The sequence below is a fragment of the Triticum dicoccoides genome, chromosome 2A (genome assembly GCF_002162155.2).
Source record: "Triticum dicoccoides isolate Atlit2015 ecotype Zavitan chromosome 2A, WEW_v2.0, whole genome shotgun sequence".
Classification (NCBI taxonomy): Eukaryota; Viridiplantae; Streptophyta; class Magnoliopsida; order Poales; family Poaceae; genus Triticum; species Triticum dicoccoides.
The window spans coordinates 769,179,795-769,190,973 of record NC_041382.1 but is presented as its reverse complement, the minus strand read 5'-3'; the positions used below and the strand labels follow the sequence as shown (position 1 = coordinate 769,190,973).

At 38.8% G+C, this 11,179-nt stretch overlaps 1 protein-coding gene and 1 pseudogene across 1 annotated transcript in view; one reads left to right on the top strand and one right to left on the bottom strand.

Moving 5' to 3' along the window:
- Positions 1-6,542, top strand: part of LOC119357151 — a 16,935-nt pseudogene extending 10,393 nt beyond the window's left edge.
- The window catches only part of LOC119357152 (putative callose synthase 6), a 16,775-nt gene extending 8,884 nt beyond the window's left edge, over positions 1-7,891 (bottom strand). Inside the window, exons 1-19 of the mRNA XM_037624140.1 lie at positions 7,554-7,891; positions 7,019-7,119; positions 5,991-6,100; positions 5,798-5,885; positions 5,571-5,684; positions 5,339-5,479; positions 5,117-5,221; positions 4,889-4,980; positions 4,690-4,813; positions 3,636-3,767; positions 3,474-3,550; positions 3,288-3,378; positions 1,837-1,959; positions 1,644-1,761; positions 1,168-1,499; positions 1,032-1,084; positions 860-920; positions 130-211; positions 4-44 (exon numbers count right to left, since the gene is read on the bottom strand). Of these exons, the coding sequence (XP_037480037.1) occupies positions 4-44; positions 130-211; positions 860-920; positions 1,032-1,084; positions 1,168-1,499; positions 1,644-1,761; positions 1,837-1,959; positions 3,288-3,378; positions 3,474-3,550; positions 3,636-3,767; positions 4,690-4,813; positions 4,889-4,980; positions 5,117-5,221; positions 5,339-5,479; positions 5,571-5,684; positions 5,798-5,885; positions 5,991-6,100; positions 7,019-7,119; positions 7,554-7,773 (2,205 nt within the window). The 5' untranslated portion in view covers positions 7,774-7,891. The remainder of the gene's footprint in view (positions 1-3; positions 45-129; positions 212-859; positions 921-1,031; positions 1,085-1,167; positions 1,500-1,643; positions 1,762-1,836; positions 1,960-3,287; positions 3,379-3,473; positions 3,551-3,635; positions 3,768-4,689; positions 4,814-4,888; positions 4,981-5,116; positions 5,222-5,338; positions 5,480-5,570; positions 5,685-5,797; positions 5,886-5,990; positions 6,101-7,018; positions 7,120-7,553) is intronic.
- Positions 7,892-11,179: the final 3,288 nt, after the last annotated feature.

Below are 11,179 nucleotides of genomic sequence, written 5' to 3'. Positions count from 1 at the left end.
AACTGGTGCCCATATAGTAAAAACAACACCTAAATTATGCTGCACTGTGAAAAAGTAGCATCCTATCAGTGTTTGAAACCTTATGTAATGAATTACATTTGATAAAGCACCACTACAACATAATCTTACAGTATGGAAAGAACTCGTGCCAGATGTATCTCCCCCGTCCCAAAAACATAATTGTCTTGGTAGGTCCAACTAGAGGAGAAATCTGCCAACAGTGATCACAACACAAAATAATGTCAGTACACTTTCAGTATTTGAAGCTGCTTAAGAGAAAAAAAAAGCAAGGTCACTGGGGGACAAGAAAGAAATAAGCAACTGAAGGCGTTTAGGATTTGCACTTAATTGATACGGCCCAACATGGGTATATATAGAACACGGAGGAGGGCAACATATGCGAAAAGCCAAAGATTACAATAAATATGAATCATGATACATTAATCAAGTTGGTTAGCATCCATGTTGCCGACTGTAGGAGATGTCCGTGCATGTCCCATGCACTATGACGTCTAACACCCCCCCCCCTACCCCACCGCAGTCGGAGCGGGAGTAGCATGGGAAATGTTTTTTAATTGAATATCCAATGGACCAATTTCTATCTAACCAATCTGAGTTTTTTAATTAGTTAGTGTTCAAAGATAAAAAGTGTTAGACTGCTGACTTTCTATAAGAGGACATCTGTTTTGAAACGGATGGAACACAAATTTGAGTAAAGTGCAAAACAAACTAAAAACTGCTGGATTATTTTGAGCAAATACTAGCCATTACATCATAAATTTGCTTAGCAAACAATCATAAATCCAATGTGATACTTGAACTAGTAAAAATGTTATTATAGTGGCTAGATTATACCAACCTCAACATAATAACTGAAGGCGAGCTTGCATATAAGCAATAGAATCCAGAATGTTGTGTACCTATTTTACGAAGAAAAGTGTTTAGTTTTAGGCAAAGGTGGTAAGAGGGAGAGGGAGGGGGAGGGAGAGGGAGAGGGAGGGAGAGGGAGAGGGAAAGGGAGAGAGAGTTACTTAAGAAGTGAACATGTGTCCTCATACATGCCTCGGGCAACATATAATTTTGGCTGATTAGTAAAAAACATGTCAGAACCGAGCACTATAATCAATTTGACTAAGAAGTCAAGTAGATAGATCTAATCAAATATACCTGCGTCCACCACAAAAGAAATCTAACAATGTGAGCATTTGAACGCTCCAGTTTCCTTCGAATTGGTAGAAATATGAAAAACAAGGCACTGAAAATGTTCGGCAACATGTAAAGAGCAACTGCAACATTATAAATTGATTGACTCTGGAAATTGCCGATCCAGTTGCTGAAGAACTTGATAAGGCCTGTGGGATTTTGAATAGAACTTGTGTACGTCACTGGAAGAATTATCAACCAGCCAATCGCTACAACAAATTTCAGAACATGCCGTATCATCTGCGAGCAAACTAGGCTCCTCCAAGCCTTCCAGTTAAGAACTATCTCAAGTGTTGCTGAAAAAGTTTAAGAGATCAGTAATTTCGAATTCTATCAGAAGCCAAAAGGAAATTAAGCAATGACTGCTTGAAATTGAAATAAAACAACTACGCAAGGTTCTGAGATTCTTGAAGTTCCTGAGACTAAAATTGCATCTGTACCTTGAAGGAAGTTTAGAAATGCAGCTGTTATGAATATTGTCATAACATCTCTGAAAACAGTTGGTTCGAATATAGCAGAAAGTGATCCAGAAGGGCTCCATGCAATAATTACCATGGCCTAGAAGGAAGAAGAAAACATGATATGGCAAATAAATAAACATGACATGTTTTAATTCAATGATGAAGCCCATACCTGGAAAGCTAATATGAAAAAAGCCCACATCCGATCAAAACTTCTGAAGAGATGCAAAAATGTACGAACTTCAACAAAATTTGTTTTGGACATCCTCCTCCTGCTGATCGAATGACCACGTTGCTTCATATGGCATACATCTAAAGTTAGTTCTATGCTATCAAATGTACTTAGATTTCTTTCAGAAAAACACATATGAACTATCGAATGCAAATGCATACATGTCCCATCGGAAATTAAGATTACATGTTGAATGCAACTGCATACATGTCTTCACTGGACATCTAGATTTCATGTATGTTCGTTGAAAAAAGGGATATATATCATGTGGGGCCAGCATTACTGTCAGCACCCTAGGCCCAAGGGGGGTGCAGTTGCATCACCTCAAACCCAGAAGGGTGCAGGTGAGCCCAAGGCTTACTGTCGTAGAAATTTATCCCAAGTTGGCACAATTGCTTTCCTCTCACGGCAAGTAAGTTGTTTAGATTGATTCGCTTATACTGAGTTTGTTGGATCAGTTTAATAGGGTTGGCTCCTATGCAAAGGATGAGGTGATTGAAAAATGCAAGGTTCACCCCTTTTAGATCTTCAAGAGATAAACAGAAACCGGAATCAATCTGATCATCTCCACAATCCCTATTTCTACCTCTGTCGCCATTAGGGCACCGCCCAAACCCCAAGGGTGTGCAGCTACATGCCTACATCTCCCCTCTCCCACTACTAACTTATCCAATCCACATCATGTGATGTTTTGAACATGCTTTCCATTTTGTTCATTTTCTTTGGACAACTCTCAGTTCTTTCCCACCATTTTACTAAATTCCCACATCCTCAGTAGGTATATTGCATGCTACATTTGGCTTAGTTCTCCCCAGTGAATTGAAAGATGATATAAAAATAGAGTACAATCATTTTTCAAAATCATCAGAATCTTATATAATCAACTGCATTACCACTGTTTTTGTATCCCTGCCCTCTTCCTCACTATGCATGGCGAGTTTATGTCTACAATTAGCAATTTCACTTACTGGAATTCATTTCGTTGCTAATACTTTGGAACAATGTTTTTTTGTGTGTTTCCTTATATTCCACTTTTCGCTAATGTTTTTGTACGTATCATCCTTTCACGTTTACTTTTGTTTGCCCCTGGAGCAGTTTGAGGCTTTGAGGAGCCACAAACTACCCAGTTCCCAGGCGTATCACAAATCTAAGACCAATTTTTTTTTTCATTATAAACGATACAATTCAACAGAAGCTTTGAGGAACCTAATTAAAACCATGTAAGTAAATAATTTTTCACATTTCTAGGAAATTAAACAAAGAGTTTATCATGAATTCGGTAAACCCCTAATAATTTATCACAAATCCTAAGAAGTTCAAAGAATTGAGTATGATAATAAATAGTATATGTTGTACAAAAAATATGCAAAGGATTAGTCAATACACAATACCTTGATATTATTATTAGTTTTCGTAGGACTCGTGAAAAAGTCAGAGGCTTGATTCATTGGCCACCCAAGCTGTTTGAAGCATTTCTTTGACCTGAATGTGTGGAGGAAACAATGACTAGTAAGAAGTGATTTCTTAGATCCTACTGATAGGTAAAGCACAATGATGAATTATCAAGAGTGACTTACCAAAAATATTCATTCAGGTCATCATAGTTTCTCCACCTTGAGTGGCTGACAGTACCATGCTTACCCATTACAGCTTCCTTTCATACCAAATGAACATTAAACGAGTAAGCATAACAAACAACATTTAGCAAGGAACATTATACAAGACACCCGAGTACATACATTGTAAATAACATTGTAGATGGGTTGGATAACCAGCTGTAGAAATGCATCATCACTCCCCTCTCGTTGGAAGGGTGGTTCAAAAAATCCTTCTCTTCTATCAGATATTATGTCATATAAATCCCTTGCCATCTACATCATGAATATAGGGTGAAAAAGATTGGTCAAGAAATCTGTGTATGTTTAGGAAATGCCCAGGACATTAGCCTTGGGATCTGTTTGTGAGAAAAATGTGAAGCTCTAACATAAGTGTTGCATAAAGCTTCATTTTCTAAAGTATATCTGAAAAGTGTCATTCATAACAAAGTAATAACACATATGTTGTAAAAACATCAACAAACAAAAAAAGACATACATATTGTTTCTCAAGTCATCTAGTATTATTTTGCGTGCTTCATTGTTACGTAGTTCTCTTGGAGTCTATGCTCATCCGTAATGTTTTCCATGCATTACACCATTTACACATGGTAAAATTTATTTTCTTTTCTAGTGGCCTTGAAATGTGCTAAAAATGTGTAGACTGCTGAATTTACAAAAAACAGACATAGCAAATTGTTCTTTGTTTGGTATAGATATTGCCTGAAATAATTAGCCCATGACAATCATCTTCCTCACAAAACCTCATCATGTGCATTTCCTGGTACTCATGTTAATCTCTCTTTTTCATGGGAGTGATAGCCGACCAGAATCCATTTGCATACCTCAGAAATAAGAAGTTAATTTGTTGTTCTCAGGATTCTACAGTATCATGAAACCGTTGACCCTTGGAATTCTATCAAAAGACACTTCTTCTTCACATGGTTATATAATCACTGCTACACGAATAGGTATGTGAAGTTCACCCATACTCACTCAAAAGCTGAAATAGCTCTATAACAAAAATATTTGACATTTACTGCCTTCTTAGCGTTACGGTCACTCTGCATGTTTAAAAAGAAATTGAACATACTAGATTTTCAATAAATCTGCAACAAAGTGCGATGAAAAAGTTCCCATGTGAGGGGTATGTATCAAAAGAAGATATCTTAGATGCAAGAATAAAATTACCACTTACATGGTGGAAGATATAACAAAGGCATTCCGGCATAAAGCGAACATTAGAAGCTTCACCCCAAATCAGCAAATACAACCCTATGTAAAGAAGTTCTGGTTGTTGTGTGGACTCATCACGTGGAATTCTGCATGGAAATTATTCACAGTTAACGAGGGTAATTTTGAGCACCATGTGTGCAATAAAATGTTATATTATTTACTTGATGTTTGACTCCAAATGCAGATATCGGCACCATGAAATGTAATTTTGAAAAACTTTCTTCATCAAGCGATCAATTGTATTGCGATGTATCTGCAAGGCATATTAGAAGGTCATGAATCAATTTAATATGGACACTAATAGGAGCAGAAATCCAGTTGCAAGAGGGATTCAGCAAAATGAGTTGATCCAGCATAAGTGACAGAAAGAGGTTCACAGAAAGATTTACCATGTGAATTTGTCTTTCACCCTGGTGGACATTATCAATTCCTCTCATATCCATGTTAGCAAGCAGCAAAATCAAATGTTCCTTTTGATTCTCCACGTTACCTTTCTACAACAATAAAGCAGAACATAGTATGAAAATCTGAAACAAGTAACAGAACACCTTGGTGCCTAACCACCCAGCACAGAGTCTAGAACCTAAATCCAAGTATTAGTTAATTTCCACCTGAAATCCAAATGTTTGCCAGAGCCAATCAAGCAAGTCATTAACAACAGGCCCTTCTATCTCTTGAGGCACACTAGTCGGATCTGGCCTTGGCATTGGAAGATTCTGTGTCCAGCGAAGAAGCTCCACTGCTGCTTTTATCTGCAGTTCTCACACACACAAGATAATCATTCAGGCTACATGTGGTATAAAAGAAGTCAATGCAAATGAAATTTATACTACATAACCTGACCTCAGGTATTTCCATTACAGGTTGTGTGGGACCGGAAGTAATATTGAGGGGTAATATGTTGTAATGTGAAAAGGAAGCTTTCTTCTTTTCAACCCCTTCTGCGTACTCATCAAACTGCAAAACATATACATATTCCAGGTTGTAATAACGTTTCATGATGTGCAAATAAGCCATGAAGTTGAAATAATAATATGATCCCAATTATTTGCAGTCATTGAATGTCGAACCTTGGTGTCAGGCCCAGACGGAGGTGACACCGTTTTTAGCACGTCGTATAGGACGGATGCAGTCTGATAGTATTGGCCCATCTCGTCCCTACGTGTCATACATACAGAGAAGGTGAGAACATAGCTTAAGGATGACTTTTATTTAATTACTTTTACAAATAACTTGTTAATGCAATGCAATGCTCAGGCTTACGGCTTTCTGTCTTGAAAACCCTCCAGATATTTCTTACAATACTGCTCATAGAACCTCTGAATCTCTCTTGCATCAGTCGACGCAAGCTTGCGGTGTGTCTCCTTTTCATCCTGTGAAATAACAAGCAACAAACATGTTTCAAGACGAGCTGCAAACAATCCACAATGGCTATATTAAGATTTATATTATTGTTACAATTGTTTGTACATCAAAGCACTTTGTTTCAGATTATTTGTTTTTCAGAAAGAGAAATTAGACGACTCCTCACTCAACAAAATTCCGCGGGAACTAACATAGGCTAATGGTTTCAGCATGCTATATTCCAAGTCGGTGGAGGCATGCATCATCTAATCGAGTACGGAGACAAGCTATTGCCAGTAATTCTGAGTCATCTGTGATACAACCAAGACCGACGTTGGTGTTGTTGTTGTTGTTGTTGAGACATTGTTGCGCGTTAATGGACTACCGGTCATGAATATTTACGTGCCAAAAGTACTTCAATTTTGGTATACTCCTATATATTATATAACAAGAAGGTCGAGGGTTTTGTTGCGACGGCCCGTAAAAGATGCAGCTACAGGACCTTTATGTGCGTATCAAGATAAACACATATGAGATCCTTTATGTGCACGTGATTGCTTGGGTAGGCATGTGATGCACCAAGGAGAAGAAGGGTCCGAATCTATTTCTAATAATTTGTTCCATTCCATGCAAGGAGAAGAATCCCAACGTGACAGATGAAAGATTAAGCTACTACAGTACGTGATTTATTTATTTCCCCTTAAGCAAAATACGGTCGTTGGATAATGGTCTAAATTAGGACCAGGGCTCTATTTAATACTGCACGTATGTATGCCTTGCCTTAGGGTCAATATCTTGAGCAGGGGAATAGTAATTCATTTTATTTTTGGTTATAAAAAGAAATGCTGCATTTCAACAAAATTACTTAGCCGGCCGGACGAATTTACCATGACACCAAGAGATGATTAATCCTCTGCTTTTGCAGCAAGTAATTTGGTTATACATACCTTTTCCAGCCTGTGCAGCAGATAGGTTTTGAACTGCCGAACTCCGCGCCCGCTCGAGTTCGGATCCATCTTGTGCACCTTCTCGAATGCGGTAAAACGGCCTTGTGTAATGTAAGACAAGTCAATCAGTCAGGTGGAAAACAAAACAGAGGAGCAAATTGTACATGCAGAGCTACATGGACAAAGTTTAGTACTAGCGTGGAAGTGAGGCAACCACATATTCTGAACTAAATTAAGTTTTTTATATGACATGGTCGGTTTACTTATACTTCATCTTATTTTTTGAATTTTCTCAAGGGTAATTTTCCTACAGTTGGTGTTATAACTTGTATGGTTGACATGATAAAGAATTATTCTGAATAAACTTCATCTTAGACAAAAAGGAAATGATAACGAAAGGATCATCTTGTTTGGAGCACTCCTTGGACGCATCACGCATGCATGCAGTAGTCGTGTAGCCAGGTGGGAGCAGAGATAGATCGGTAGGAAGCAGAGCATGCAAGTGCAGAGTAATAATCGATAACAGTGTACTGACAGAGGTATGCGACGCGCGGGTTGTCGTCCTCGATGGCGTTGGCGGCGCGGAGGATGGGGACGATGGGCGCGAGGGAGGAGGGCACCAGCTCGCTCTCCTCCTCCTCGCCGGAGAAGCCCTCCGTCCGCATGGTGATGGCCCGCGACAGGTTCCGCGGCCCCATCGACAGCTGCCGCTGCGGCCGAGACGGCCCGGCGCCGCCGCCCGACGCCATGGACATGCACTGTGGCTGCGACGGTGGTCGAGCGGAGAGAATGCGCAGCGAGCGAGGGTGGCGGTGGTCAGGTGCGGGTGGTGGTGGTGGGGGTGGTGAGGAAGAAGGGAAGGGAAGAGAGCGGAGGGAGGCAAGGCATCGTCCTTTTTCTTCTCTTCTTCTCGAGGGAGGGAACCTCAACCGAGTGTGTGTGTGTGTGTGTGTGTATGAGTGTGGACTGTGGAGTTGGCTTTTTCGCTTTGGCTTCCTTGTTCTGTTGGGAGGGAATGGGATGGCCGCGCAGGGAAGCAAGGAATTCAACTCCAACTACTGAAGCGCTGGCTGAAATGTAAAGCGGTTGGTTGTGTCGTTCTAAGCTCTTTTTTCTTTTCTTTCAAGGGCCAAGATGATACAATTGAAAATAGTTCACGCACAACATATGCATAATGTGGATCATCAAACCTGACGGTCTTCTAGTCCGGACGTCTGAAATCGCACCGACGGGCTCCAAATTGAGGGAGTTCGGACGTCTGTCACATCAGACTCGGACTCCCACACATGAACCGGCTTGTACCGAGGGAAGAAAAGAGCTAGCTCATGGCGATGGCGCACGAGAGTGATACGAAGTTCGCAGCTGCGGGCGTGCAGCCAGAGTTTCCTTCTTCCTCTGGAATCTGAACATTGCAGCCTGCTTTTTTCTTTCACGTATGTTTTCAGTGGAAGCCAAAAAAAAAAACGTTTTTGCTGAAAGAATTGCTCGCCTTGGGCCACTTTCCAGATCGGGCCAAATGTAGGGGGATGTGTGGGTGGAAAGGTCAGTTCTCTCTAGCCCATATAGGTAAACTGCTCATACCCATACTAATGGGAAAGCCCCCCCAGCCGAATATTGTATTTCTTTCAGGGTTTTTCGGATAGTGAGTACTTGGGCCATTTTCATGTTCCAGAAAAAGGAACACTTAAGACATCTTCAATGACCCTTTAAAATAAAAAGGACATCTTCAACGTGAAAACATTTGGACAGGCATTTAGAGAAAATATCATAAATTTGAAAAATCTGTCCGTGTACTAGCCCTCTGTTACAACGGTGGACGCTACTTATAGGCACTAAGAAAATCGGATACGACATTGATTGTTTTATTTATCTTGCGTGGTGAAATGGAAAAACAAGTGTTCAATTCCTCTTCCTGCTTCGGCGCCGCACCTGCCCACCGACCAGGAAATAGGGGAGCACCTATTTGACGCATTCTGCAGCAAAAGACGTCCCTTCGCACAGAATGTGCCTGACTGGGCCGGCCCATTGGGCTTGAACTCGCGCAAGCGGTAGGGCAAAAAATGCGTAAATATAAACCATCACATGAGCTGGAATTCAAACTACAGATCTCCAGTTTGTACACACATCATGCTAGTCAGCACAACTACATAGCATTCCAGACAAATGTGTGGCGCGACGTGAAAAGAACTAAAAACAGCAGCATAAACTGAGCATTACTTAAAAAATTGCAAACACTTTTTTTAATTTATGAATACTTTTTGACAAACGCAAACTATTTTTAAATTTCTGAACATCTTTCGAACAGCAAAGAAAATTTAAATTCCAGAAAATTTCTTAAATTTGTAAACAAAGTTGAAAAGTGGTACATCTTTTGAAATTATGAACAATTTTCTACTCCCTCCATTCCAAAATATAGTGCGCCCGCGCTTCCCGAGATCGAACTTTGACCATAAATTTAACGAACGAGACCGACTGCGGCGGAAGAAAAAGTTACATAATTAAAAACTTCTTTTGAATACGAATTCACTGATATAACTCTTGTTTCCGCCGCAATAGGTCTTGATAGTTAAATTTATGGTTAAAGTTGAAGCACGAGGATAGAGGAAGCACTATATTGTGGAATGGAGGGAGTATAATGTGAACATTTTTTAAAAATTTCATAACATTTTTCTTAAACGTGATTTTTTTTTTGAAATTCCAGAACATTTTTTTGAAAACGCAAATATTTTTTAAATTGGAGCACAAATTTAGCGGCCACAGCTTTTGAAATGCAGAACATAATTTTGAATCTGAGAACAATTGGAAAATCCCAAAGATTTTTTGTATATAACAAAAAATTGAAAAGTGAAACATTTTTTAAAATTTTCAGAACATTTTTCTTAAACGTGAACAAATTTTGAATTTCCAGAACATTTTTTTGAAAACGCAAATATTTTTGAAATTGGAGCACAAATTTAGCGGGCACAGCTTTTGAAATGCGGAACATAATTTTGAATCTGAGAACAATTGGAAAATCCCGAAGACTTTTTGTATATAACAAAAAATTGAAAAGGGAAACATTTTATAAAACTTCAAACATTTTTCATAAAATGCGAACAATTTTTGAAATTCCAGCACATATTTAAAAATGCACATATTTTTGAAAACTTCAAACCATTTTCGTAAAACATGAACATTTTTTATAAACACAAATATTTCTTAAATTCCAGAACAAAATTTGAAAACGGGTACAGCTTCTGAAATGCAGAACAAAATTTTGAATCTGAGAACAATTTGAAAATCCTGAATTTTTTTTTGTATACGTGATTTTTTTTGTAAGCGCGGTTTTGTTGAAACTTCAAACATTTTCTAAAATACTGAACAAAATTTGGGAAAGCAAACAAAAATTGAATGTTTGGAACAATTTTGAAATTGTACAATTGAAAGAAACAAAAAAGAAGAAAAGAAACAAGAAACAAGAAAAGAGAAAAGAGAAAGAAAAACCAATTGAGGAACCTTCTAGAAGGTTCCCAAAACCTCTAAAAACCAGCTAGGAATCTTCTGGAAGGTTCCGAAAAGCAGAACTGCAAGCTATACATACAGCCGGTCCAATTGATCGCGCGCTTGTGCGTTTGGTGACCCTTTGAGGCAGAGAGCGTCAAATAGGTTTTTCCAGGAAATCGATCATGCCGACCTCTCCTAGCGTTGCGCGTGCCCTGAACCAGCTTTGGTTGGGCCTATTTGGCAGCGTATAAATCTTTTATTTGTTTTTTCCTAATTAACTCAAGGATATCTAAAAAGGTTTCTCATAAAATCCATAAACCGTTGTTTTGAAAGAAAATAAATTGAATACTAATCATTTTCATATAAACTCATTTTTTTTGTCCTGCACAACCTTCTTACTTCTTTGTAAGATGAGGACTTTTTGCTGTGCACCAGCACGTTATTCCAAACATTATTTTATATGAGCACATTCGTAAAAGGTTTATTTGCAAAATTGGTTTTTGAAAGAAAAAACTTGAAACAAGTTACATGTTACTATTATTCACTATCCAAACAACCGCTTAGTAAGGCTACACTGTTTGAGTACAGATTACATGTGGGCCTTTTATTTTGGTTCACGGGGTTCTGGAAACTTCGAATTATATAATAATTCTAGAATCTACTCAATATATATATATA